We start from the raw sequence: 26,511 nt of genomic DNA on the forward strand, positions 1-26,511 counted from the left end.
AGAGCATGGGCTGGCTAAGTACTTCACTTGATATTAAGAGTATGAGCTGGCCAAGTACTTCACTTGGTAATGAGAGTATGGGCTGGCTAAGTACTTCACTTGGTAATGAGAGCATGGGCTGGCCAAGTACTTCACTTGGTAATAAAAGCATGGGCTGGCCAAGTACTTCACTTGGTAATGAGAGTATGGGCTGGCTAAGTACTTCACTTGATATTAAGAGTATGAGCTGGCTAAGTACTTCACTTGGTAATGAGAGCATGGGCTGGCTAAGTACTTCACTTGGTAATAAAAGCATGGGCTGGCCAAGTACTTCACTTGGTAATGAGAGTATGGGCTGGCTAAGTACTTCACTTGATATTAAGAGTATGAGCTGGCCAAGTACTTCACTAGGTATTAAGAGTATGAGCTGGCCAAGTACTTCACTTGGTAATGAGAGTATGGGCTGGCTAAGTACTTCACTTGATATTAAGAGTATGAGCTGGCCAAGTACTTCACTAGGTATTAAGAGTATGGGCTGGCCAAGTACTTCACTTGATAATGAGAGTATGGGCTGGCTAAATACTTCACTTGATATTAAGAGTATGAGCTGGCTAAGTACTTCACTTGGTATTAAGAGTATGAGCTGGCTAAGTACTTCACTTGGTAATGAGAGCATGGGCTGGCTAAGTACTTCACTTGGTAATGAGAGTATGGGCTGGCCAAGTACTTCACTAGGTATTAAGAGTATGGGCTGGCTAAGTACTTCACTTGATATTAAGAGTATGAGCTGGCTAAGTACTTCACTTGGTAATGAGAGCATGGGCTGGCTAAATACTTCACTTGATATTAAGAGTATGAGCTGGCCAAGTACTTCACTTCGTGTTGAGAGTATGAGCTGGCCAAGTACTTCACTTGGTAATGAGAGCATGGGCTGGCTAAGTACTTCACTTGATATTAAGAGTATGAGCTGGCCAAGTACTTCACTTGGTAATGAGAGTATGGGCTGGCTAAGTACTTCACTTGATATTAAGAGTATGAGCTGGCCAAGTACTTCACTAGGTATTAAGAGTATGAGCTGGCCAAGTACTTCACTTGGTAATGAGAGTATGGGCTGGCTAAGTACTTCACTTGATATTAAGAGTATGAGCTGGCCAAGTACTTCACTAGGTATTAAGAGTATGGGCTGGCCAAGTACTTCACTTGATAATGAGAGTATGGGCTGGCTAAATACTTCACTTGATATTAAGAGTATGAGCTGGCTAAGTACTTCACTTGGTATTAAGAGTATGAGCTGGCTAAGTACTTCACTTGGTAATGAGAGCATGGGCTGGCTAAGTACTTCACTTGGTAATGAGAGTATGGGCTGGCCAAGTACTTCACTAGGTATTAAGAGTATGGGCTGGCTAAGTACTTCACTTGATATTAAGAGTATGAGCTGGCTAAGTACTTCACTTGGTAATGAGAGCATGGGCTGGCTAAATACTTCACTTGATATTAAGAGTATGAGCTGGCCAAGTACTTCACTTCGTGTTGAGAGTATGAGCTGGCCAAGTACTTCACTTGGTAATGAGAGCATGGGCTGGCTAAGTACTTCACTTGATATTAAGAGTATGAGCTGGCCAAGTACTTCACTTGGTAATGAGAGTATGGGCTGGCTAAGTACTTCACTTGATATTAAGAGTATGAGCTGGCCAAGTACTTCACTTCGTATTGAGAGTATGAGCTGGCCAAGTACTTCACTTGGTAATGAGAGCATGGGCTGGCTAAGTACTTCACTTGATATTAAGAGTATGAGCTGGCCAAGTACTTCACTTGGTAATGAGAGTATGGGCTGGCTAAGTACTTCACTTGGTAATGAGAGTATGGGCTGGCTAAGTACTTCACTTGGTAATGAGAGTATGGGCTGGCTAAGTACTTCACTTGGTAATGAGAGCATGGGCTGGCTAAGTACTTCACTTGGTAATGAGAGCATGGGCTGGCTAAGTACTTCACTTGGTAATAAAAGCATGGGCTGGCCAAGTACTTCACTTGGTAATGAGAGCATGGGCTGGCTAAGTACTTCACTTGGTAATGAGAGCATGGGCTGGCCAAGTACTTCACTTGGTAATGAGAGTTTGGGCTGGCTAAGTACTTCACTAGGTATTAAGAGTATGGGCTGGCCAAGTACTTCACTTGGTAATAAGAGCATGAGCTGGCCAAGTACTTCACTTGATAATGAGAGTATGGGCTGGCTAAATACTTCACTTGATATTAAGAGTATGAGCTGGCTAAGTACTTCACTTCGTATTAAGAGTATGAGCTGGCTAAGTACTTCACTTGGTAATGAGAGTATGGGCTGGCTAAGTACTTCACTTGGTAATGAGAGCATGGGCTGGCCAAGTACTTCACTTGGTAATGAGAGTTTGGGCTGGCTAAGTACTTCACTAGGTATTAAGAGTATGGGCTGGCCAAGTACTTCACTTGGTAATAAGAGCATGAGCTGGCCAAGTACTTCACTTGATAATGAGAGTATGGGCTGGCTAAATACTTCACTTGATATTAAGAGTATGAGCTGGCTAAGTACTTCACTTCGTATTAAGAGTATGAGCTGGCTAAGTACTTCACTTGGTAATGAGAGCATGGGCTGGCTAAGTACTTCACTTGGTAATGAGAGCATGGGCTGGCCAAGTACTTCACTTGGTAATAAAAGCATGGGCTGGCCAAGTACTTCACTTGGTAATGAGAGTATGGGCTGGCTAAGTACTTCACTTGATATTAAGAGTATGAGCTGGCCAAGTACTTCACTTGGTAATGAGAGCATGGGCTGGCTAAGTACTTCACTTGGTATTAAGAGTATGAGCTGGCTAAGTACTTCACTTGGTAATGAGAGCATGGGCTGGCTAAGTACTTCACTTGGTAATGAGAGTATGGGCTGGCCAAGTACTTCACTAGGTATTAAGAGTATGGGCTGGCTAAGTACTTCACTAGATATTAAGAGTATGGGCTGGCTAAGTACTTCACTTGGTATTAAGAGTATGAGCTGGCTAAGTACTTCACTTGGTAATGAGAGCATGGGCTGGCTAAGTACTTCACTTGGTAATGAGAGTATGGGCTGGCCAAGTACTTCACTAGGTATTAAGAGTATGGGCTGGCAAGTACTTCACTAGGTATTAAGAGTATGGGCTGGCTAAGTAGTTCACTTGGTAATGAGAGTTTGGGCTGGCTAAGTACTTCACTAGGTATTAAGAGTATGAGCTGGCTAAGTACTTCACTTGGTAATGAGAGCATGGGCTGGCTAAGTACTTCACTTGGTAATGAGAGTATGGGCTGGCCAAGTACTTCACTTGGTAATGAGAGTATGGGCTGGCCAAGTACTTCACTAGGTATTAAGAGTATGGGCTGGCAAGTACTTCACTAGGTATTAAGAGTATGGGCTGGCTAAGTAGTTCACTTGGTAATGAGAGTATGGGCTGGCTAAGTACTTCACTAGGTATTAAGAGTATGAGCTGGCTAAGTACTTCACTAGGTATTAAGAGCATAGGCTGGCCAAATACTTCACTTGGTAATGACAGTTTGGGCTGGCTAAGTACTTCACTAGGTATTAAGAGCATGGGCTGGCCAAGTACTTCACTTGGTAATGAGAGTATGGGCTGGCCAAGTACTTCACTTCGTATTAAGAGTATGAGCTGGCTAAGTACTTCACTTGGTAATGAGAGCATGGGCTGGCTAAGTACTTCACTTGGTAATGAGAGCATGGGCTGGCCAAGTACTTCACTTGGTAATGAGAGTTTGGGCTGGCTAAGTACTTCACTAGGTATTAAGAGTATGGGCTGGCCAAGTACTTCACTTGGTAATAAGAGCATGAGCTGGCCAAGTACTTCACTTGATAATGAGAGTATGGGCTGGCTAAGTACTTCACTTGGTAATGAGAGTATGGGCTGGCCAAGTACTTCACTTGGTAATGAGAGCATGGGCTGGCTAAATACTTCACTTGATATTAAGAGTATGAGCTGGCTAAGTACTTCACTTCGTATTAAGAGTATGAGCTGGCTAAGTACTTCACTTCGTATTAAGAGTATGAGCTGGCTAAGTACTTCACTTGGTAATGAGAGCATGGGCTGGCCAAGTACTTCACTTGGTAATGAGAGTTTGGGCTGGCTAAGTACTTCACTAGGTATTAAGAGTATGGGCTGGCCAAGTACTTCACTTGGTAATAAGAGCATGAGCTGGCCAAGTACTTCACTTGATAATGAGAGTATGGGCTGGCTAAATACTTCACTTGATATTAAGAGTATGAGCTGGCTAAGTACTTCACTTCGTATTAAGAGTATGAGCTGGCTAAGTACTTCACTTGGTAATGAGAGCATGGGCTGGCCAAGTACTTCACTTGGTAATGAGAGTTTGGGCTGGCTAAGTACTTCACTAGGTATTAAGAGTATGGGCTGGCCAAGTACTTCACTTGGTAATAAGAGCATGAGCTGGCCAAGTACTTCACTTGATAATGAGAGTATGGGCTGGCTAAATACTTCACTTGATATTAAGAGTATGAGCTGGCTAAGTACTTCACTTCGTATTAAGAGTATGAGCTGGCTAAGTACTTCACTTGGTAATGAGAGCATGGGCTGGCTAAGTACTTCACTTGGTAATGAGAGTATGGGCTGGCCAAGTACTTCACTTGGTAATGAGAGTTTGGGCTGGCTAAGTACTTCACTAGGTATTAAGAGCATGGGCTGGCCAAGTACTTCACTTGGTAATGAGAGTATGGGCTGGCCAAGTACTTCACTTGGTATTAAGAGTATGAGCTGGCCAAGTACTTCACTTGGTAATGAGAGCATGGGCTGGCTAAGTACTTCACTTGGTAATGAGAGCATGGGCTGGCCAAGTACTTCACTTGGTAATAAAAGCATGGGCTGGCCAAGTACTTCACTTGGTAATGAGAGTATGGGCTGGCTAAGTACTTCACTTGATATTAAGAGTATGAGCTGGCTAAGTACTTCACTTGGTAATGAGAGCATGGGCTGGCTAAGTACTTCACTTGGTAATAAAAGCATGGGCTGGCCAAGTACTTCACTTGGTAATGAGAGTATGGGCTGGCTAAGTACTTCACTTGATATTAAGAGTATGAGCTGGCCAAGTACTTCACTAGGTATTAAGAGTATGAGCTGGCCAAGTACTTCACTTGGTAATGAGAGTATGGGCTGGCTAAGTACTTCACTTGATATTAAGAGTATGAGCTGGCCAAGTACTTCACTAGGTATTAAGAGTATGGGCTGGCCAAGTACTTCACTTGATAATGAGAGTATGGGCTGGCTAAATACTTCACTTGATATTAAGAGTATGAGCTGGCCAAGTACTTCACTTGGTAATGAGAGCATGGGCTGGCCAAGTACTTCACTTGGTAATAAAAGCATGGGCTGGCCAAGTACTTCACTTGGTAATGAGAGTATGGGCTGGCTAAGTACTTCACTTGATATTAAGAGTATGAGCTGGCTAAGTACTTCACTTGGTAATGAGAGCATGGGCTGGCTAAGTACTTCACTTGGTAATAAAAGCATGGGCTGGCCAAGTACTTCACTTGGTAATGAGAGTATGGGCTGGCTAAGTACTTCACTTGATATTAAGAGTATGAGCTGGCCAAGTACTTCACTAGGTATTAAGAGTATGAGCTGGCCAAGTACTTCACTTGGTAATGAGAGTATGGGCTGGCTAAGTACTTCACTTGATATTAAGAGTATGAGCTGGCCAAGTACTTCACTAGGTATTAAGAGTATGGGCTGGCCAAGTACTTCACTTGATAATGAGAGTATGGGCTGGCTAAATACTTCACTTGATATTAAGAGTATGAGCTGGCTAAGTACTTCACTTGGTATTAAGAGTATGAGCTGGCTAAGTACTTCACTTGGTAATGAGAGCATGGGCTGGCTAAGTACTTCACTTGGTAATGAGAGTATGGGCTGGCCAAGTACTTCACTAGGTATTAAGAGTATGGGCTGGCTAAGTACTTCACTTGATATTAAGAGTATGAGCTGGCTAAGTACTTCACTTGGTAATGAGAGCATGGGCTGGCTAAATACTTCACTTGATATTAAGAGTATGAGCTGGCCAAGTACTTCACTTCGTGTTGAGAGTATGAGCTGGCCAAGTACTTCACTTGGTAATGAGAGCATGGGCTGGCTAAGTACTTCACTTGATATTAAGAGTATGAGCTGGCCAAGTACTTCACTTGGTAATGAGAGTATGGGCTGGCTAAGTACTTCACTTGATATTAAGAGTATGAGCTGGCCAAGTACTTCACTAGGTATTAAGAGTATGAGCTGGCCAAGTACTTCACTTGGTAATGAGAGTATGGGCTGGCTAAGTACTTCACTTGATATTAAGAGTATGAGCTGGCCAAGTACTTCACTAGGTATTAAGAGTATGGGCTGGCCAAGTACTTCACTTGATAATGAGAGTATGGGCTGGCTAAATACTTCACTTGATATTAAGAGTATGAGCTGGCTAAGTACTTCACTTGGTATTAAGAGTATGAGCTGGCTAAGTACTTCACTTGGTAATGAGAGCATGGGCTGGCTAAGTACTTCACTTGGTAATGAGAGTATGGGCTGGCTAAGTACTTCACTAGGTATTAAGAGTATGGGCTGGCTAAGTACTTCACTTGATATTAAGAGTATGAGCTGGCCAAGTACTTCACTTGGTAATGAGAGCATGGGCTGGCTAAATACTTCACTTGATATTAAGAGTATGAGCTGGCCAAGTACTTCACTTCGTGTTGAGAGTATGAGCTGGCCAAGTACTTCACTTGGTAATGAGAGCATGGGCTGGCTAAGTACTTCACTTGATATTAAGAGTATGAGCTGGCCAAGTACTTCACTTGGTAATGAGAGTATGGGCTGGCCAAGTACTTCACTAGGTATTAAGAGTATGGGCTGGCTAAGTACTTCACTTGATATTAAGAGTATGAGCTGGCTAAGTACTTCACTTGGTAATGAGAGCATGGGCTGGCTAAATACTTCACTTGATATTAAGAGTATGAGCTGGCCAAGTACTTCACTTCGTGTTGAGAGTATGAGCTGGCCAAGTACTTCACTTGGTAATGAGAGCATGGGCTGGCTAAGTACTTCACTTGATATTAAGAGTATGAGCTGGCCAAGTACTTCACTTGGTAATGAGAGTATGGGCTGGCTAAGTACTTCACTTGATATTAAGAGTATGAGCTGGCCAAGTACTTCACTTCGTATTGAGAGTATGAGCTGGCCAAGTACTTCACTTGGTAATGAGAGCATGGGCTGGCTAAGTACTTCACTTGATATTAAGAGTATGAGCTGGCCAAGTACTTCACTTGGTAATGAGAGTATGGGCTGGCTAAGTACTTCACTTGATATTAAGAGTATGAGCTGGCCAAGTACTTCACTTGGTAATGAGAGTATGGGCTGGCTAAGTACTTCACTTGGTAATGAGAGCATGGGCTGGCTAAGTACTTCACTTGGTAATGAGAGTATGGGCTGGCTAAGTACTTCACTTGGTAATGAGAGCATGGGCTGGCTAAGTACTTCACTTGGTAATGAGAGCATGGGCTGGCTAAGTACTTCACTTGGTAATAAGAGCATGGGCTGGCCAAGTACTTCACTTGGTAATGAGAGCATGGGCTTTAGAGTATGGGCTGGCTAAGTACTTCACTTGGTAATGAGAGCATGGGCTGGCTAAGTACTTCACTTGGTAATGAGAGCATGGGCTGGCTAAGTACTTCACTTGGTAATAAGAGCATGGGCTGGCCAAGTACTTCACTTGGTAATGAGAGCATGGGCTTTAGAGTATGGGCTGGCTAAGTACTTCACTTGGTAATGAGAGTATGGGCTGGCTAAGTACTTCACTTGATATTAAGAGTATGAGCTGGCCAAGTACTTCACTTGGTAATGAGAGCATGGGCTTTAGAGTATGGGCTGGCCAAGTACTTCAGCTGGATAGTGTGCTGCTTTGCCATGCGCACAACCCAAGTCTGAGCGTGACCTTGACCACACTGGCAGAAACTTCAGTGCTATGATCTCGGTTGGTGTCTCTCTCTCCCTTCCCGCCTGTCTTGCTACTTCTCTGTCTCTACCTAAAAAAATTATAATCATAATAATAGTATCCCAATTACCATGGCAACAGTGGCATGGAACACAGCAAGTGAAATAATCTGCATTTGCAAACTCTTAAGGATCTTAATGTCTTACTGAAATAAGGTAGAGAGTGTTGGTCTGCTTCTAAATTCTGCTTCTAAGACCCCTTCTGTTGCATTGCTTGACATTGTAGTCCGTTTACATAATCATTATTTTCGTTGGTTTAATCCCCACTGGTTCAGGAGCTATTTTCCTTCTCCCCACCCCCCATCCTACGTACTTCCTCTTCCTGACACTTCCGCCTCAGGAGATATAAAAGACAGGGCTTTCTAATGAAGAGAGATTAGATTGTTGAACTGCATCCCCGCTCATCAATAAAGATGGAACTGTGTTCCCAGCTCAGCCATGAGTCCCTGGTCGTCTCTCACCCACCTGCGAAGCTAGCCCAGCAAGAGAGATGAGAAATGATCACAGCAAAGACAATTTAGACATGAGATTTTCCCATACTTACCACTCCGTATATCATCTAAAGGAAAAATTATCCAGCAAGGAATACTAAATGACACTCAGAAACTTCTTCCACCGTGACTGCTGAAGCTAGGTTCTGCAAAGCCACCATAACATGCTCTGACCCTTTACTTGTTCAGCACAGGCCCCACAGATATGAACAGCACACTTGTACAAGTTGTTCAGATAGGAAGCTGCTGTGTACTGGTTGTGGCGATGACTCTTGAGTGCCTCTTCTCCAAGCTCACTCACTAATCCTACAGACTAGCACCTTCCTGGGCAACAAAAATGGTGGGCAGAACCCTTCATGGTTGCTACAGCAGAAGTCAACAATTACTGATCAACAATCATTTCATTCTGGGTTGTAATATTTTTAATATTGCTTCTTTTATTTATTTATTCCTTTTTGTTGCCTTTGTTGTTTATTGTTGTAGTTATTGTTGTTATCATTGATGTTGTTGTTGTTGTTGGATAGGACAGAGAGAAATGGAGAGAGGAGGGGAAGACAGAGAGGGGAAGAGAAAGACAGACACCTGTAGACCTGCTTCACTGCTTGTAAAGTGACTCCCCTGCAGGTCAGGAGCCCGGGGCTTGAACCAGGATCCTTACGCCAGTCCTTGTGCTTTGTGCCACTTGCACTTAACCCGCTGCACTACCGCCTGACTCCCCTCTAATACTGCTTCTACACTGGAGAAGTTTTCCTTTTTGTGTGTGAGTAGTCGGTTATAAGATTGTAAAATTATGGTGTATAATCCCATGCCACATTCTCCACCAGAATTCTGTGAGTTCTGTGCCCCCATCTTCCCACCTCCCAAAGATACTAGAGTTCTCAAAAGCCTTAGAAATAGTTTGCTTGCTTCTTTTTTATTCTTTATTCTTCTTAAGTTCCTGTGTATCAGATCTCTTTATTCCACATATGAGTGAGACCACTTGGTAATTGTCTTTCATCGCTTAACATCTCTAAGCAGAATCATCTCCAGTTCCATCCATTTTGTCCCAAAGAACACAGTATCATCTTTTTTAATTGCAGAGAATTCCTTGGAATATATATGCCATTACTTTTTTTTTGCCTCCAGAGTTATGCTGGGGCTCAGTTCCAGCACTATGAATCCACTGCTCCTGGTGACTTTTTTTTTCTATTTTTTTTTTTTTTACATTTTATTTGATAAGACAGATTTTTCACACATGTGAAAATCTCATGTATAGATACACTATGGGTTCAAATTGACTCTAGTTGCATTAAAAGTCACAGGAATTCACTTTTAAATATTTAATTGGTGCTTTGAAAAGTTTTAATAATTTGGCTATGCATGTCTGAGGATTCAAGTTTAATCAAATGCTGCTCTGGCTTCTCTCTCATGTGAAGTTCTCTGCTTCATATGAAATAGATTATTTTCTTTATAATGACCCTGGGTCCATCCTCCCAGACAGATAAAGAATAGGGAAGCTATCAGGGGAGGGGATGGGATACGGAGTTCTGATGGTGGGAACTGTGTGGAGTTGCACCCCTCTTTTCTATGGTTTTTTCAATGTTTCCTTTTTATAAATAAAAAAAATTAAAAAGAAAGAAAGAGTAAAAGAGAGATACCTTCAGCAGTCCTTCACCATTTGTGAAGCTTCCCTCCACTCTAGGTGAAGACCAGGAGCTTGAACCCGAGGTTGTGGGCATGGTAAAGTGCTCAAGCCAATGTGCTACCACCAAGCCCTGAGAGTTTCTGGTTTATTAACCATGTCTTTGATCCATTTGAAGTTGACTATTGTGTATATGGTGATACAATAGTGATTTTATTTCATTCTTCGGATATTTTAACCAAATTTTCCCAGCATCACTTGTTAAAAAGAATCTCCTATGTCCATTTAAAGTTTTGGCTCCCTTGTCAAAAATCAGTTGCCTATAGGAGTGAGAAAGTTACTGTTTTTAAAAGAAGGGAAAATAGTTTTATTTATGAACTGATCAAGTACACTTTCCCCCTCTCTTCCTTTCTTTGCTAAGAACAAATACATCTTTAAACATAAAAAAAGAAAAGGTCCATTGTGTGAAGAACTGATATTATTTTAGAGAAAGAACTGATATTATTTTAGAGAAATGGATCCCTGTGCTAAAAAAAAAAAAAAAAAAAAAAAGGAAGGAAGGAAGGAAGGAAGGAAGGGATGAAGGAAGGGAGGAAAGAAAACCGTAGAGAAGCTATTTGTGGAAATTGCTTTCTCATTTAGACCAAATCCACAATCTTAAGGAAAAACATGCCGTTGTAATAACAGAATCTTCAGATACTTGAGTTGCATACCTTCTGGGCACCAACATCGTCTATAAAACTGGAGAACTTTGCAGTTGTGTAATGTTTGACCTTAGTGCAGCCCAGAAACAAAGCTCCAACTTCAAATAATAATAAATTATTTAAAGGCACCTGTTATTCTAAGGACACATCATGCAAAGGACTAAGGACTTACCGAGACTCTATAGGGAGGATTTAATTTAATTACTAATGTTATTACTACTAACTCATATCATCTAAAATTAATATCTAGTAAATAAAATAGATCACAAAGATTGGAGCTCTCTTCATATTTTTACAAGTGCCAAGCTATTTGATGTTGTAATTTACTTTGTCATAAAATAACAGTTATCTGAGGAAATACAGGGTTAGTAACAGAATATCTTAAAGAATCAAACATCCAATAATAGTAACAAATGACTGGTGAACATGTTTCTGAAAAGAGAAAATGCACATTTTAACAACAAAAAATAACATTTCTTACATTTCCAGGAGTGAAATGTCTCATGTTACAAAAAAGTTTTTGATCTCTAGCCTTTTACCAAGACTTATGAAACTTGAAACTTGTCTTTTTTTTTTTTTTGCTTGCTTTTAGATGGGGAATGTTCCCATTTGAGAACCAAAGTTGATTACACCTCTCCCACTAGAGTTGTGCAATGCCTTTAAATAGTTTTCCTAAAATCTGTTTTCCATTATTGTGAATTTCATAATACATTCCCAAATGAACCTTTGGATATTTTTATCCAAAGCACTGTTCTTAAGTATTGTGAACTTTCAGTTACTCAAAAAATTATGGAAAGTTATATGACAATATTAGTCTCCTTTATGTAACTTTAATTTTTTTAATTTATTTTTTATTTAAGGAAGGATAAATTAACAAAACCATAGGGTAGGAGGGGTACAACTGCACACAATTCCCACCACCCAATCTCCATATCCCATCCCCTCCCCTGATAGCTTTCCCATTCTCTATCCCTCTGGGAGCATGGACCCAGGGTCATTGTGGGGTGCAGAAGGTGGAAGGTCTGGCTTCTGTAATTGCTTCCCTGCTGAACATGGACGTTGACTGGTCGGTCCATTCTCCCAGTCAGCCTCTCTCTTTCCCTAGTAGGGTGGGTCTCTGGGGAAGCAGAGCTCCAGGACACATTGGTGGGGTCTTCAGTCCAGGGAAGCCTGGTCGGCATCCTGATGGCATCTGGAATCTGGTGGCTGAAAAGAGAGTTATCATATGAAGCCAAACAAATTGTTGAGCAATCATGGACCCAAAGGTTGGAATAGTGGAGAGGAAGTGTTAGGGGGGTACTCACTGCAAACTCTAGTGTACTGCTGCTTTCAGGTATATATTTTGCACAAGTTTATGGTTACCTGTGAACATATGCTCTCTCTCACAGAAACTGGTGTATATCTAGGTTTTGGGACTTTGTTAGAAAGTGAACCACCTGGGATGGAATTAGAGAATATTATGAAAGGAAGGTTTCAGCTGAGTAATGAAGCTGAAGGGTTGTCATTCCACATGTGAAGTCTCTGGACACAGTCTGAGCTGAAGCATGTTGAGGTGGCAATCATTGCATTGATTAGGTTGCGATCGGAAGATGCAATATTATTTGATAAGGATTGAGAGAGGCATGTGGGAAAGGGGGCCATATCCTAAGGTTCCAGGACTGGGGGAAATAAAGGCTCTATAGTGGAGATGTGAGGTTCCTGGTGTCTTAGGGTTCAAGAAGACAATGGATAGTTAATGTTATCACATTATTTGGTAATTGGGTTAACTTTGAAAAGTCCTTTTGTTAGGGTTTGCTGTATGATACCCAGTATGTTGTATGTAGCTGTACAATTGGTTGCTTCTGATCTACTTGGTCTAGGCTTTTGAGAGAGTCTGCATATCAAATACACAGCCTATATATTAAAGAGACTCAGAGTGTGTTTTAAAAACTTCAAGACATACAATTAATTTTCCACCTCTCATATTAATTAACTGGTGATTTATATGACTACACTTTACTAGGAGTGTACATAAACACCATTCCCACCACCAAAAAACTGTGTCCCATCCCACCCATGCACCCCCAACCCCCACCGGCCCAGGAAGCTGCATGTCTACCCCTCATCACAGGGTTTTTACTTTGGTGCCCTACTTTCAATTTAGTCAGATCCTGCTTTTAGTTTCCCTTTCAGATCTTCTTTATCAACTTCTGTTGATGAGTGGGATCATCCCATACTCATCTTTATCTTTCTGACTTAGCTCACTTAACATAATTCCTTCTAGCTCTGTCCAAGATGGGTCAGAGAAGGTGGGTTCATTGTTCTTGATAGCTGCATAATATTCCATTGTGTATATATACCGCAGCTTTCTCAGCCACTCATCTGTTTTTGGGCACCTGTGTTGCTGCCAGGTTTTAGCTATTGTGAATTGTGCTGCTATGAAGATAGGAGTACACACCTGTTTTTGGTTGGGTGTTATGGAGTCCTTGGGGTATAAGCCCAGCAGAGGAATTACTGGATCATATGGAAGGTCCATGTCTAGCCTTGTGAGAGTTTTCCAGACTGCTCTCCACAGAGGCTGGACCAATGCAAAAGGGTTCCTCTATCCCCATAACCTCTCCAGCATTTGTTGCTGCTGTCCTTTTTGATGTATGCCATTCTTACAGGAGTGAGGTAGTATCTTAGTGTTGTCTTAATTTGCATTTCTCTGACAATCAGTGACCTAGAGCAGTTTTTCATATGTTTGTTAGCCTTTTGGATCTCCTCAGAGGTGAATGTTTTGTTCATATCCTCTGCCCATTTTTGGATGGGGTCATTTGCTTTTTTGTTGCTGAGTTTGCTGAGCTCTTTATAGATTTTGTGATTAGTTTCTTGTCTGAAGTATGGTATGTGAAGATCTTCTCCCATTCTGTGAGGGGTCTCTTTGTTTAATAGTTTCTTTGGATGTGCAGAAGCTTTTCAATTTGATGTAGTCCCATTGTTTTGTTTCTGCTTTAGTCTTTATTGCAGTTGGGCTTATTTCATCAAAGATGTCCTTGAGGTGTAGGTGGGAAAGTGTTTTACCAATGTTTTCCTCTAAGTATTTCATTGTTTCTGGTCTAACATCCAGGTCTTTGATCCATTTGGAGTTGATTTTTGTTTCTGGTGAGATAAAGTGGTTCAATTTCATTCTTCTGCATGTTACAACCCAGTTTTCCCAGCACCATTTATAGAAGAATAAATATCATCAAAATGAATATTCTCCCCAGAGCCATATACAAATTTAATGCAATACCCATCAAAGTTCCACCAAACTTCTTTAAGAGAATAGAACAAACACTACAATCATTTATCTGGAACCTGAAAACACCTAGAATCACCAAAAACATCTTGAGGAAAAGAAACAGAAATGGAGGCATCACACTCCCAGATCTCAAACTATATTATAAAGCCATCATCATCAAAACAGCATGGTACTGAAACAAAAATAGGCACACAGACCAGTGGAACATAATTGAAAGCCCAGAAATAAATCCCCATACCTATGGACATCTAATCTTTGATAAGGGGGCCCAAAGCATTAAATGGTAACTTTAATTTTTTTTTAAGTATGAAATCAGGCATTTCACTGCTCATGTGGAAGGTTTCTTTAACCTGCTACACAGCATTTTTCTATTTGTAGAATCATCAATTATTAACAGTGAGAGAGCAGATCCATCACTAGTGGTGATTTCTGTATTTTGTAGGAAAAGGAAGTCACTTGTCAGTGACCTTGTAACTAGTCAAATAACCAAGACTGCAGCTCAGTTGTCTTGACTTCAAACCTAACATCTTTTCACCTCACCCTCTTGTTAATCCTTTTTTCCCCTTTAATCCTTCTTCCACAATATAACCACCTTTGCATTTCTAGCAGAATTTGTTTCCTTTTGCCTTTTTTGACTGACTCAGATGTTGGGATGAATAGTGATTGAGTTAGATTATTAGAGGAAGTTGTAAGAATATGTATCCCCTGAGAGAAAGTGGCTAGGGTATATGCTACATTTAGTGACAATGCTGTATACATCACAACATAGATAAGGACCAAGTACTCTGGGAGCATAAAGTGGAGGCAATGAAATCTTTCTGAAGAAATTAGAGAAGTCTAGAGTAATTATTAGTTTTTTTAATTTGTTTATAAAATAAAAATATCAACAAGACCATAGGATAAGAGGGGTACAATTCCACACTATTCCCACTACCAGAACTCTGTATCCTATCCTCTCCCCTGATAGCATCCCTATTCTTTATCCCTCTGGGAGTATGGACCCAGGGTCATTATGGGGTGCAGAAGGTGGAAGGCCTGGCTGTTGTTAAAATTCAGCAGCTCCAGCTGGCCGGGCTAGCTTCACGGGCAGGTAACAGAGACGACCAGAGATGTACGGCTGGGCAGGGAAGCTGTATTTCTTTATTCAGGATCAACGATTTATAAACTAAGACAAACTAATCACCAAACAGAACTCTCCTGCCTCCTTCCCCAGCAGCAGCGCCAAGAACTCTCTCTAACTCTCGAACTCTGGAACTCTGGAACCCTCTCAGGGTTCCTAGGGGCAGGGCCAAGCGGGCCCGTGAAACTAGCAGGACTGATCCAATTTTCTTGGTGGGGGAGAGCTAGAACAACCCAATGTAAAACATACAACACCTGGCTTCTGTAATTGCTTCCCACTGAACATGTGCATTGGCAGTTGTCTTTTTTTTTAATTTCTTTATTGAGGGATTAATGTTTTACATTCGACAGTAAATACAATAGTTTGTACATGCATAACATTTCCCAGTTTTCCATATAACAATACAATCCCCACTAGGTCCTCTGTCATCCTTTTTGGACCTGTACTCTTCTCACCCACCTCAGAGTCTTTTACTTTGGTGCAATACGCCAATTCCAGTTCAGGTTCTACTTTTTTTCTCTTATGATCTTGTTTTTCAACTTCTGCCTTAGAGTGAGATCCCATATTCATCCTTCTGTTTCTGACTTATTTCACTTAGCATGATTTCTTCAAGCTCCAGCCACGATGGGCTGAAAACGGTGAAGTCACCATTTTTAGTAGCTGAGTAGTATTCCACTGGCACCTGCAGACTAGAACAATGCAAAAGGAGAGCCTGAAGACAGTGCTTTTCAGTCACTGTCCTAAGGTATTCCAGAACACTTCTACAAGTGTGTGTTAAACTAGAGGTCAGTTCCTTAGCTGGGCGGTTTAATACAAGAAGATGAGCCTCATCTGTGAGCACGATAAACTGCCTCTCAATCTAGTCCAGATGTGCTGAATCTGTGGACTTGCACACTGAAGAGCTATTTCTCAAGTCATTGTGGTGTTGCTAGCCTCATAGACGTCAACCATGTTGGTTCTCGGAGCTGGATAATTAAGGGGCTCACTTGTGGGGTGCAGGCCTTCAATTCTGAAGTGCCTTGTGGATGATTCAGACACTTTGTTGCTCCAATCTGGAAGTTCTAATGTTTTGAGTGCCCTTAAAATTGGGGGTCACTGCATAGGGGATGAGTCTGTCACAAGACTGGCAATCTTCCCTACCCACTTTGGTGGGCTTTCATGATCAGTGCCCTGACTTGCATACTTTCCTCAGTCAGTCTTAATGTCTTATTTCAGAAAAAGTAGAATAATGTCTAGCCAGTTGGGAGGAGGTGAGGTCAGGATCGTACTGTGTGGCTGTACGGGCTGGGTATGAAAGAAACCCTTCCAGAATCTTCTAACGTTCTCCAGGTTCCTCAGAGGCTGCAAAAAATATCCAAACAAGCATGAGACAGATTAATAGAAGCAAAAATAAAATGCATTTGTAAATAACATGCACACCTCCTGTGTGTATTGGAAGGGCCCAGAAATTCTGAGTAACTGAATTAAATATATGTACTTTAAAAAAAGGTGGGTGGGTTGGATGGTGGTGCACCTGGTTGAGTGCACATGTTACAGTGAGGAAGGACCCAGGTTCAAGCCCCCAGTCCCCACCTGCAGGGGGAAAGCTTCATGAGTGGTGAAGCAGGGATGCAGGATGCAGGTGTCTCTCTGTCTCTCTCCCTCCCTATCACCCCCTTCCCTCTTGATTTCTGGCTGTCTCTATCCAATAAATAAAAACAGATAATTTAAAAAATATTTTAAAAAAATAAGTTGTGAGTAGCTCACTTTGTGGTCTTAGCATTATTAAGTAAACTTAACTAATGTGAAGACAGAGAAAGGAAACTGTAAGGTCAGTTAGGAAGGTTATCAAAAAGGGTAAATAATAAAAAAAAAGACATCTTTTTTGGTTCTATCTTCTACACTAATAAGAACTTTGGCCTTCAGTGTTACTTTCATAAAATAAACCATTTGTTAAAAACACATGAGGGGGCAGGTTTTTGTTACCTTATACTACCTTGAATTGGAACCTACTTATTTTTTTCTTTGATGTGTCTGTTTCCCATTCATTGGGTCATTTCCTTCAAGTTCCTCCTTTACATCTCATTCTCTGTTAAATGCTTTGGTGCTTGATGGCGAGTGTTTGTCTCTCTGCAGTTATTCTCCTTGAGAGAGGGTGCTGAAGAGAGGTGGAGCTGCAGAGCTGGAAGTTGCCTATGGTGTTACCGTATTTATCGAGAAGTGTGTGTGTTTGTGAGCCAAGGCTCACACATGCAACATTACTGTTTTGCTACAACTTTTTAATTCAGATAAAGAGACAGAAAGAAAGACACCAAGGCACCAGAGCTACTTCTGCTGCATGACTCCCCGCGTGATTCCAGAGCCCTAAGCTGAGCCACACGCGACACACTCATACCTCACCCTGTGAGCTGCACCTCACACCCAACATATGCTACAAGGTGTCCAGTGTGCTTGCTTCCTCCTAGCCCCTTACTGCACATTGCTAGTTTGAATTTCCTGCAAATAAATCCAGACAAATCCTGCTCTGTTCTCTTGTGACTGTGACAAACTGTAGAACATAAGGAACCACTGCAAACAGCAAGCTCCTCTTCAAAGATGTTGGCTTCAGGTCAGCAGAATAAGCAACTTGGGCAGAGCACTGCCTTGCCTGGTTCCAGTCTGGCCCCACCACTTTGAAGAGAGTTGTAATGCTGTCCTCTCTATCTATCTATCTACCTATCTATCTATCTATCTATCTCCCCTCTCCCTCCCTCCCTCCCTCTCTCTCTCACTCTTCTCCCTCTCTCTCTTCCTCCATCTCCCTCTCTCTCTCCCTCTCTCTCCCCTCTCTCTCTCTCTTCCTCCCTCCCTCTCCCTCCCCCTCTCTCTCTCCACCCCTCCCTCTCTCCTCTCTCTTTCTCTCTTCCTCCCTCCCTCTCTCCTCTCTCCTCTCTCTCTCTCTTTCTCTCTCTCCTTTCTCCTCTATCTCTCTCCTTTCTCCTCTATCTCTATCTCTCAAAACAAAAATAAACCCTTGGTTCCTACCCTTTCTTGAGCTACACAGTCATTTCTATGCAGCTGTTGTTTGGATTTTCCTCCTGGTCAGTCACAAAATGTCGCTCACTGTTGACTGTTATTGCTCACTGCTGACTGTTATTGCTCACTGCTGACTGGTATTGCTCACTGCTGACTGGTGTTGCTCACTGTTGACTGGTATTGCTCACTGCTGACTGGTGTTGCTCACTGCTGACTGGTGTTGCTCACTGCTGACTGGTATTGCTCACTGTTGACTGGTGTTGCTCACTGCTGACTGGTGTTGCTCACTGCTGACTGGTATTGCTCACTGCTGACTGGTATTGCTCACTGTTGACTGGTATTGCTCACTGCTGACTGGTGTTGCTCACTGCTGACTGGTGTTGCTCACTGTTGACTGGTATTGCTCACTACTGACTGGTATTGCTCACTGTTGACTGGTATTGCTCACTGCTGACTGGTGTTGCTCACTGCTGACTGGTGTTGCTCACTGTTGACTGGTATTGCTCACTACTGACTGGTATTGCTCACTGTTGACTGGTGTTGCTCACTGCTGACTGGTGTTGCTCACTGCTGACTGGTGTTGCTCACTGTTGACTGGTATTGCTCACTGCTGACTGGTATTGCTCACTGTTGACTGGTATTGCTCACTGCTGACTGGTATTGCTCACTGTTGACTGGTGTTGCTCACTGCTGACTGGTGTTGCTCACTGCTGACTTGTATTGCTCACTGTTGACTGGTGTTGCTCACTGCTGACTGGTGTTGCTCACTGCTGACTGGTATTGCTCACTGCTGACTGGTATTGCTCACTGTTGACTGGTATTGCTCACTGCTGACTGGTGTTGCTCACTGCTGACTGGTGTTGCTCACTGTTGACTGGTATTGCTCACTACTGACTGGTATTGCTCACTGTTGACTGGTGTTGCTCACTGCTGACTGGTGTTGCTCACTGCTGACTGGTGTTGCTCACTGTTGACTGGTATTGCTCACTGCTGACTGGTATTGCTCACTGTTGACTGGTATTGCTCACTGCTGACTGGTTTGCTCACTGCTGACTGGTATTGCTCACTGCTGACTGGTTTGCTCACTGCTGACTGGTATTGCTCACTGCTGACTGGTATTGCTCACTGCTGACTGGTGTTGCTCACTGCTGACTGGTATTGCTCACTGCTGACTGGTTTGCTCACTGTTGACTGGTGTTGCTCACTGCTGACTGGTGTTGCTCACTGCTGACTGGTGTTGCTCACTGATGACTGGTTTGCTCACTGTTGACTGTTATTGCTCACTGCTGACTGTTATTGCTCACTGATGACTGGTATTGCTCACTGATGACTGGTATTGCTCACTGCTGACTGGTATTGCTCACTGTTGACTGGTATTGCTCACTGCTGACTGGTGTTGCTCACTGATGACTGGTGTTGCTCACTGTTGACTGTTATTGCTCACTACTGACTGTTATTGCTCACTGATGACTGGTATTGCTCACTGATGACTGGTATTGCTCACTGATGACTGGTGTTGCTCACTGCTGACTGGTATTGCTCACTGCTGACTGGTATCGTTACTAAAGAATGTTCTCTTATGCCATCTGCACACAGCTTGCCCAGCAGGGACATACAAGCCGGAAGGCTCACCAGGAGGAGTCAGCACTTGCCTCCCGTGTCCTGATGTGAATCACACCTCTCCCCCCGGAAGCACATCCCCTGAAGACTGTGTCTGCAGAGAGGGGTACCGGGCTTCCAGCCAGAGCTGTGAAGGTAGGTCTCCCACTAACACACAGGAACTGGGAACCCCATAGCTGGTCTCTTCAGGGTGGGTAAGATGCTGGTGTCTCCTTTCGATTTAAAATGATATTTGCTCCTCTAACTAGCCAGGTTGGGAAAACATGTCCGCATTTATTATGTGAAGAAAGGATTTTTTCTTCATTTTTTACCAGAGCACTGCTCAGCTCTGGCTTATGGTGGTATGGGGGATGGAACCTGGGACTTTGGAGACTCAGGCTTGTGAGTTTGTTTGCATAACCACTATGATATCCACCCACTAGCCGGCTTTTATTGTATGCCACTTCTTAACATTTGTTACATCCTTAGATTTTGCTCCAGAAAAAAAAGGGTTTTGAGACCCCAGGACTAATGTGACTATGAAGCTAAGAAGATGTAGTGCTTCAAAAAGTTTGAAAATGAATCTACAAGAAAAATCCACAAGTTTGTAAAAATAAATAAGCAACAATAAACTAATTTTGATCCTAGTGATAGTTATATCAATTTAAAATCTCTTCAGAAATGTATGGTATCAATCATATTAATTTTTTAAAATATTTAATTAACCTCTCACATATAAACTGTGACTTTAGGACTTGTGGTAAACATACTGTTCTGACCTTATTTGTTATTTATTTCATGTCACCATAACTAAGAGGGAAAATAACTAACGGCATGTAAAGGTCAGGAACTAGCATATTTGGATCACGGAGACAACTCACACAGTAGAGGGTACACTTCACCTCACACAAGGCTCAGTCCTGAGCCTCCAGCCACCAAGTGGGTCCCCTGTAAGAGAGGAACAAGGAGGCTTCATGACAGTGAGGTGGTCTGTGCTGCTTCCTTCTCTGTCTCTTACCCTCTCCTTTCCTTCTCTGACTTTCACCCTCTATCTTTAAAAAAAGGGGAGGATTTATCATTATTTCCTTGAGAGAAAGTGTGTGTGTGTGGGGGGGATAAGTGTGAGAAAAAGGGGGGCAAGGTGGTAGCACAGCGGGTTAAGCACACATGGTGCAAAGCGCAAGGACCAGTGTAAGGATCCCGGTTCGAGCCCCCAGCTTCTCACCTGCAGGGGAGTCACTTCATAGGTGATGAAGTAGGTCTGCAAGTGTCTGTCTTTCTCTCCCCCTCTCTATCTTCCCCTCCTCTCTCCATTTCTCTCTGTCCTATCCAACAACGACGACAATAACAACAACAACAATAATAACCACAGCAATGATAAACAAGGGCAACAAAAGGGAAAAAAATGGCCTCCGGGAGCAGTGTATTCATAGTGCAGGCACCGAGCCCAGCTAGAACCCTGGGTGTGCAAAAAAAAAAAAAAAAGAGAGTGAGAAAGAGCCAGAGCATCACTCCAGCAAATAGGACAATAGGGATTGAACTTGGCCCTCCTGTTTGAAGATCCAATGCCTTACCTACTGTCCACCTCCCAAGATATTATCTTATATGTTTAAAAAAAGAGTCAGCCAGGAGCAGAGAAATGATGCAGAGAAGTCTAGGAGTATTTCTATCCACATAAATAGCAAAGTTAAGATATGTTGATGACTTAACAATATTTTGTCTTTTAAACAATTTTAGACATCTCTACTAAGAGTGATATCTAAGGGTTCTCCTTCCAAATATGCAGTAGGTTAGGAAGTCATGGCTAACTTAGCCGTACAAGGAAAACAACCTTTTAGACATCAGCAACAGTAAAGTGCGGTGAAGGGCCGGGCGGTGGCGCAGCTGCTTAAGTGCTCGCACTACAATGAACAAGGACCCGGGTTCAAGCCCCCAGTCCCCACCTGCAGGGGGAAAGCTTTGCGAGAGGGGAAGCAGGGCTACAGGCGTCTCTGTCTCTTGCCTTCTCTACCACCCCCTTCCCTTCACATTTCTCTCTGCTTCCATCCAAAAATAGATAAATAAGTAAAATATTTTGGGGAAAAAAAAGTGAAGGGGTAGGGCAGAGGCCTGCTAGACAGAGACTGACTTTCTCTTGGATTTTGTTCTCGTCACCGTTAGTTGTTCGCTGCCCGGCCCTGAAGCCTCCTGAACATGGCCACTTCATCCAGAACACCTGCAACAACCACTTCAACGCGGCCTGTGGGGTCCGCTGCGACCCGGGGTTCGACCTCGTGGGGAGTAGCATACTTCTGTGCCTGCCCAGCGGCCTGTGGTCCGGCTCAGAGAGCCTCTGCAGAGGTACGTGCACCACCGGCTCACACGGCCTGCCGGCAGGCTGCTGGATCCCCTTAACTTGATCTGAATGAGCTGGTCAGTCCTTTGTTTTTCTAGTTCATAGACCACGGGCCACAAGAAGGGGGTGGGGAGAATAACTGTAGGACGTGGAGGTCAGAACTACCAAGTTCAAGTGACCCCATTGTCATGAGATGTGTCCTTCGTGAACAAGTGCAGGAAGGGCAGTGTGGGGAGTCACTGAGCCGTCGCCTTAGACCTCAGATTTCAGGCAGCCAAGCCAGGAGTTTGTGAATTCAGACCTGGCGGCTCAGAAGCACTTGCGTTGCTCACGTGAAACGAGGATTTCAGGAAAGCCAAACAGTTTCTTCTGCAGAAGAGACAGCAGATGCAAGAAGTGAACGTAGTTGACAAGTAAGTCAGAAAAATCGGGGCCAAGCAGTGCTGCACCTGGCTAAGTATTTACATTATAGTGCACAAGGACCTGGGTTCAAGGCCCTGGTTCCCCCCCCCCACCTGCAGGGAGAAGGCTTCAGCAGTGGTGAAGCAGGGCTGCAGGTGCCTCTCTGTCTCTCTCCTCTAAGAAAAGTCAACTAGAGGAATTTCTGGTAATGAGAACTTCAAAGATAAAAGTATGATGATTGAAGTGGCATGGAAGCAGTCATAGAAATGCTCACATTAGGAATCCGAAGAGAGTGGCGTGAGGAGCTAAGAAATCAGGTAGCATAGCCCCAAGCTGAAGTCCGGAAACACACAGCACCAAAGCCCTGACGCGCAGTTTAGAATCACTTTCTGGGTGCCGAATATATATCTATATATATGAAACAGATCCGGGTCTGGAAATAGTCCTGGTGAAATTTCCTGGTGGCCTAAAAGAATAGGAAATTATATCTTTCGTTGAGAACAAAGTCATACTACCTACAAAGGAAGAAGAATCAGACCAGCTTGGTGTGGCGTGTCAGCTGCTCTAAATATTGGAAGGAAAGGATGTATTGCCAGGAGTCTGAAAAAAAAAAAAAAGAATCATAAACTCAGACAGCTACCACCTATGTGGGCGACATCGCCAAGCATCTCATTCTCAAGTGGTGGGAGGTAAAAACACACATCTCGTTACATCAGCCACGGAAAGCCTCTGATGTGTGCCCCATGGTCGGCGCTGACAGCTCAGCTCAGTCTGCCCCTGCTTCCAGATACCGCACAGCAGAGGAGAGGCATCTCCACTCACCGGCCTTCCAGCCTGTGGGCAAAGCAGACGGCTGAACCTCCGAGCTTCTCGGGCTCGGTGGCAAATAGTTGTTCCTAGAAGCCTCACGTGCGTGATGAGTTGGATTTCGGTGGTGGCTGTTGAGGTATCCCCTCTTCCATTTGCGATCCGAGTTATCTGAGTCATCTTCCCATTTTTTTAGTGAGTCTCGCTAAGGGTTTGTTAATTTGGTTTACTCTTTCTTAGAAACAGCGTCTAGCTTCGCCGATCTTTCGCATGGTTCTGATTTTCAATGCTGTTTATTTCTACCCTAACTAGTTACTTCAGTCCTCCTGGCTGTTCCCCTCCTTCTGAGTCTTTAAGGTGTGCAGTCGGCTTGCCGCGTGAGTTTCTTCCTGTTTCCTATCTGCTCCGTCAGCCATGAGACAGATCCCCAGTCTTCCCAGCTTTGCTGTCAGCAATGCTGAACATGTCACACTGTTATGGAGCCACGAGAAACAGCCAGGCTGCCGGGGAAGCTTAGCTTTGAAGCTGGCTGACACTCCGTTATCTGACCTTAGCCAAAGATAGTATGACTTTGAACCACCATGTGAGCACCCGCAGACCCGTGCTGCCTTTCGTCTTCCTGCCCCACTGCAGAATCAGAAGGACCAGTGCTGCTACTAAGCACATTATGGGAGAAGGACTGACTTTAAGAACCACACTGAGCATGACGCTGGAAGCCGCGGGCCCAGAAGCCCCAGCTCCAGTCTCTAAACCCCAGAAGCTCTGGAAGAGCGGCTGTATTCCATCTGCTCACCGACCTTAACCTTAGTTGTGTGGGGAATGGAAAACGATATATATTTGCTTATAATCGGGCATGAGGGATGGAAATCTGTTTAGGGCTGGGCATGTGGAAAGAGTAGTTTACAGGTCCTACTGGAACCTGCAGACAGGACACAAGAGCAGCCTGGACGTGAGTCCTGCATGGGACACACAGCACCATGGGGTCCCTCCAGCAAGCAGCCCAGTGCTTCTCTGTGGCTCTCCTGTCACATGACCACAATGCGTCTTGGGAAATAAATAAGCACAACTATTCAGCTGATTTTTCCTGAAGTCAACGAGGCATGAGTGACGGGCAGTGCAAAATGCAAAGCCAACATCAGGACTCAGAAAGCCGACTGGTGAGCTGTGGTGTTCACGGGATTAGCAGCCGTGATTCTCCTCATCTGTGCACTGTGCACACAGCACTCCACACACTCCCAGCCCAGCTGCCCCGCGCTGTGCACTGTGCACACAGCACTCCACACACTCCCAGCCCAGCTGCCCTCTCTGTACACTGCGCACACAGCACTCCACACACTCCCAGCCCAGCTGCCCTCTCTGTGCACTGTGCACACAGCACTCCACACACTCCCAGCCCAGCTGCCCTCTCTGTGCACTGTGCACACAGCACTCCACACACTCCCAGCCCAGCTGCCCTCTCTGTGCACTGTGCACACAGCACTCCACACACTCCCAGCCCAGCTGCCCTCTCTGTGCACTGTGCACACAGCACTCCACACACTCCCAGCCCAGCTGCCCTCTCTGTGCACTGTGCACACAGCACTCCACACACTCCCAGCCCAGCTGCCCTCTCTGTGCACTGTGCACACAGCACTCCACACACTCCCAGCCCAGCTGCCCTCTCTGTGCACTGCGCACACAGCACTCCACACACTCCCAGCCCAGCTGCCCTCTCTGTACACTGCGCACACAGCACTCCACACACTCCCAGCCCAGCTGCCCTCTCTGTGCACTGCGCACACAGCACTCCACACACTCCCAGCCCAGCTGCCCTCTCTGTGCACTGTGCACACAGCACTCCACACACTCCCAGCCCAGCTGCCCCGCGCTGTGCACTGTGCACACAGCACTCCACACACTCCCAGCCCAGCTGCCCTCTCTGTGCACTGTGCACACAGCACTCCACACACTCCCAGCTCAGCTGCCCTCTCTGTGCACTGTGCACACAGCACTCCACACACTCCCAGCCCAGCTGCCCTCTCTGTGCACTGTGCACACAGCACTCCACACACTCCCAGCCCAGCTGCCCTCTCTGTGCACTGTGCACACAGCACTCCACACACTCCCAGCCCAGCTGCCCTCTCTGTGCACTGTGCACACAGCACTCCACACACTCCCAGCTCAGCTGCCCTCTCTGTGCACTGCGCACACAGCACTCCACACACTCCCAGCCCAGCTGCCCTCTCTGTGCACTGCGCACACAGCACTCCACACACTCCCAGCCCAGCTGCCCTCTCTGTGCACTGTGCACACAGCACTCCACACACTCCCAGCCCAGCTGCCCTCTCTGTGCACTGTGCACACAGCACTCCACACACTCCCAGCCCAGCTGCCCTCTCTGTGCACTGTGCACACAGCACTCCACACACTCCCAGCCCAGCTGCCCTCTCTGTGCACTGTGCACACAGCACTCCACACACTCCCAGCCCAGCTGCCCCGCGTTGTGCACTGTGCACACAGCACTCCACACACTCCCAGCCCAGCTGCCCTCTCTGTGCACTGTGCACACAGCACTCCACACACTCCCAGCCCAGCTGCCCTCTCTGTGCACTGTGCACACAGCACTCCACACACTCCCAGCCCAGCTGCCCTCTCTGTGCACTGTGCACACAGCACTCCACACACTCCCAGCCCAGCTGCCCTCTCTGTGCACTGTGCACACAGCACTCCACACACTCCCAGCCCAGCTGCCCTCTCTGTGCACTGTGCACACAGCACTCCACACACTCCCAGCCCAGCTGCCCTCTCTGTGCACTGTGCACACAGCACTCCACACACTCCCAGCTCAGCTGCCCTCTCTGTGCACTGTGCACACAGCACTCCACACACTCCCAGCCCAGCTGCCCTCTCTGTGCACTGCGCACACAGCACTCCACACACTCCCAGCCCAGCTGCCCTCTCTGTGCACTGTGCACACAGCACTCCACACACTCCCAGCCCAGCTGCCCTCTCTGTACACTGCGCACACAGCACTCCACACACTCCCAGCCCAGCTGCCCTCTCTGTGCACTGTGCACACAGCACTCCACACACTCCCAGCCCAGCTGCCCTCTCTGTGCACTGTGCACACAGCACTCCACACACTCCCAGCCCAGCGGCCCCGCGCTGTGCAC

At 44.9% G+C, this 26,511-nt stretch overlaps 1 protein-coding gene across 1 annotated transcript in view; it reads left to right on the top strand.

The window, feature by feature from the left end:
• The window catches only part of SVEP1 (sushi, von Willebrand factor type A, EGF and pentraxin domain containing 1), a 215,554-nt gene that overhangs the window by 47,039 nt on the left and 142,004 nt on the right, over positions 1-26,511 (top strand). The window contains exons 4-5 of the mRNA XM_060199027.1: positions 19,813-19,971; positions 21,976-22,155. Of these exons, the coding sequence (XP_060055010.1) occupies positions 19,813-19,971; positions 21,976-22,155 (339 nt within the window). The remainder of the gene's footprint in view (positions 1-19,812; positions 19,972-21,975; positions 22,156-26,511) is intronic.

Source organism: Erinaceus europaeus, chromosome 10, assembly GCF_950295315.1.
Source record: "Erinaceus europaeus chromosome 10, mEriEur2.1, whole genome shotgun sequence".
Taxonomy (NCBI): domain Eukaryota; kingdom Metazoa; phylum Chordata; class Mammalia; order Eulipotyphla; family Erinaceidae; genus Erinaceus; species Erinaceus europaeus.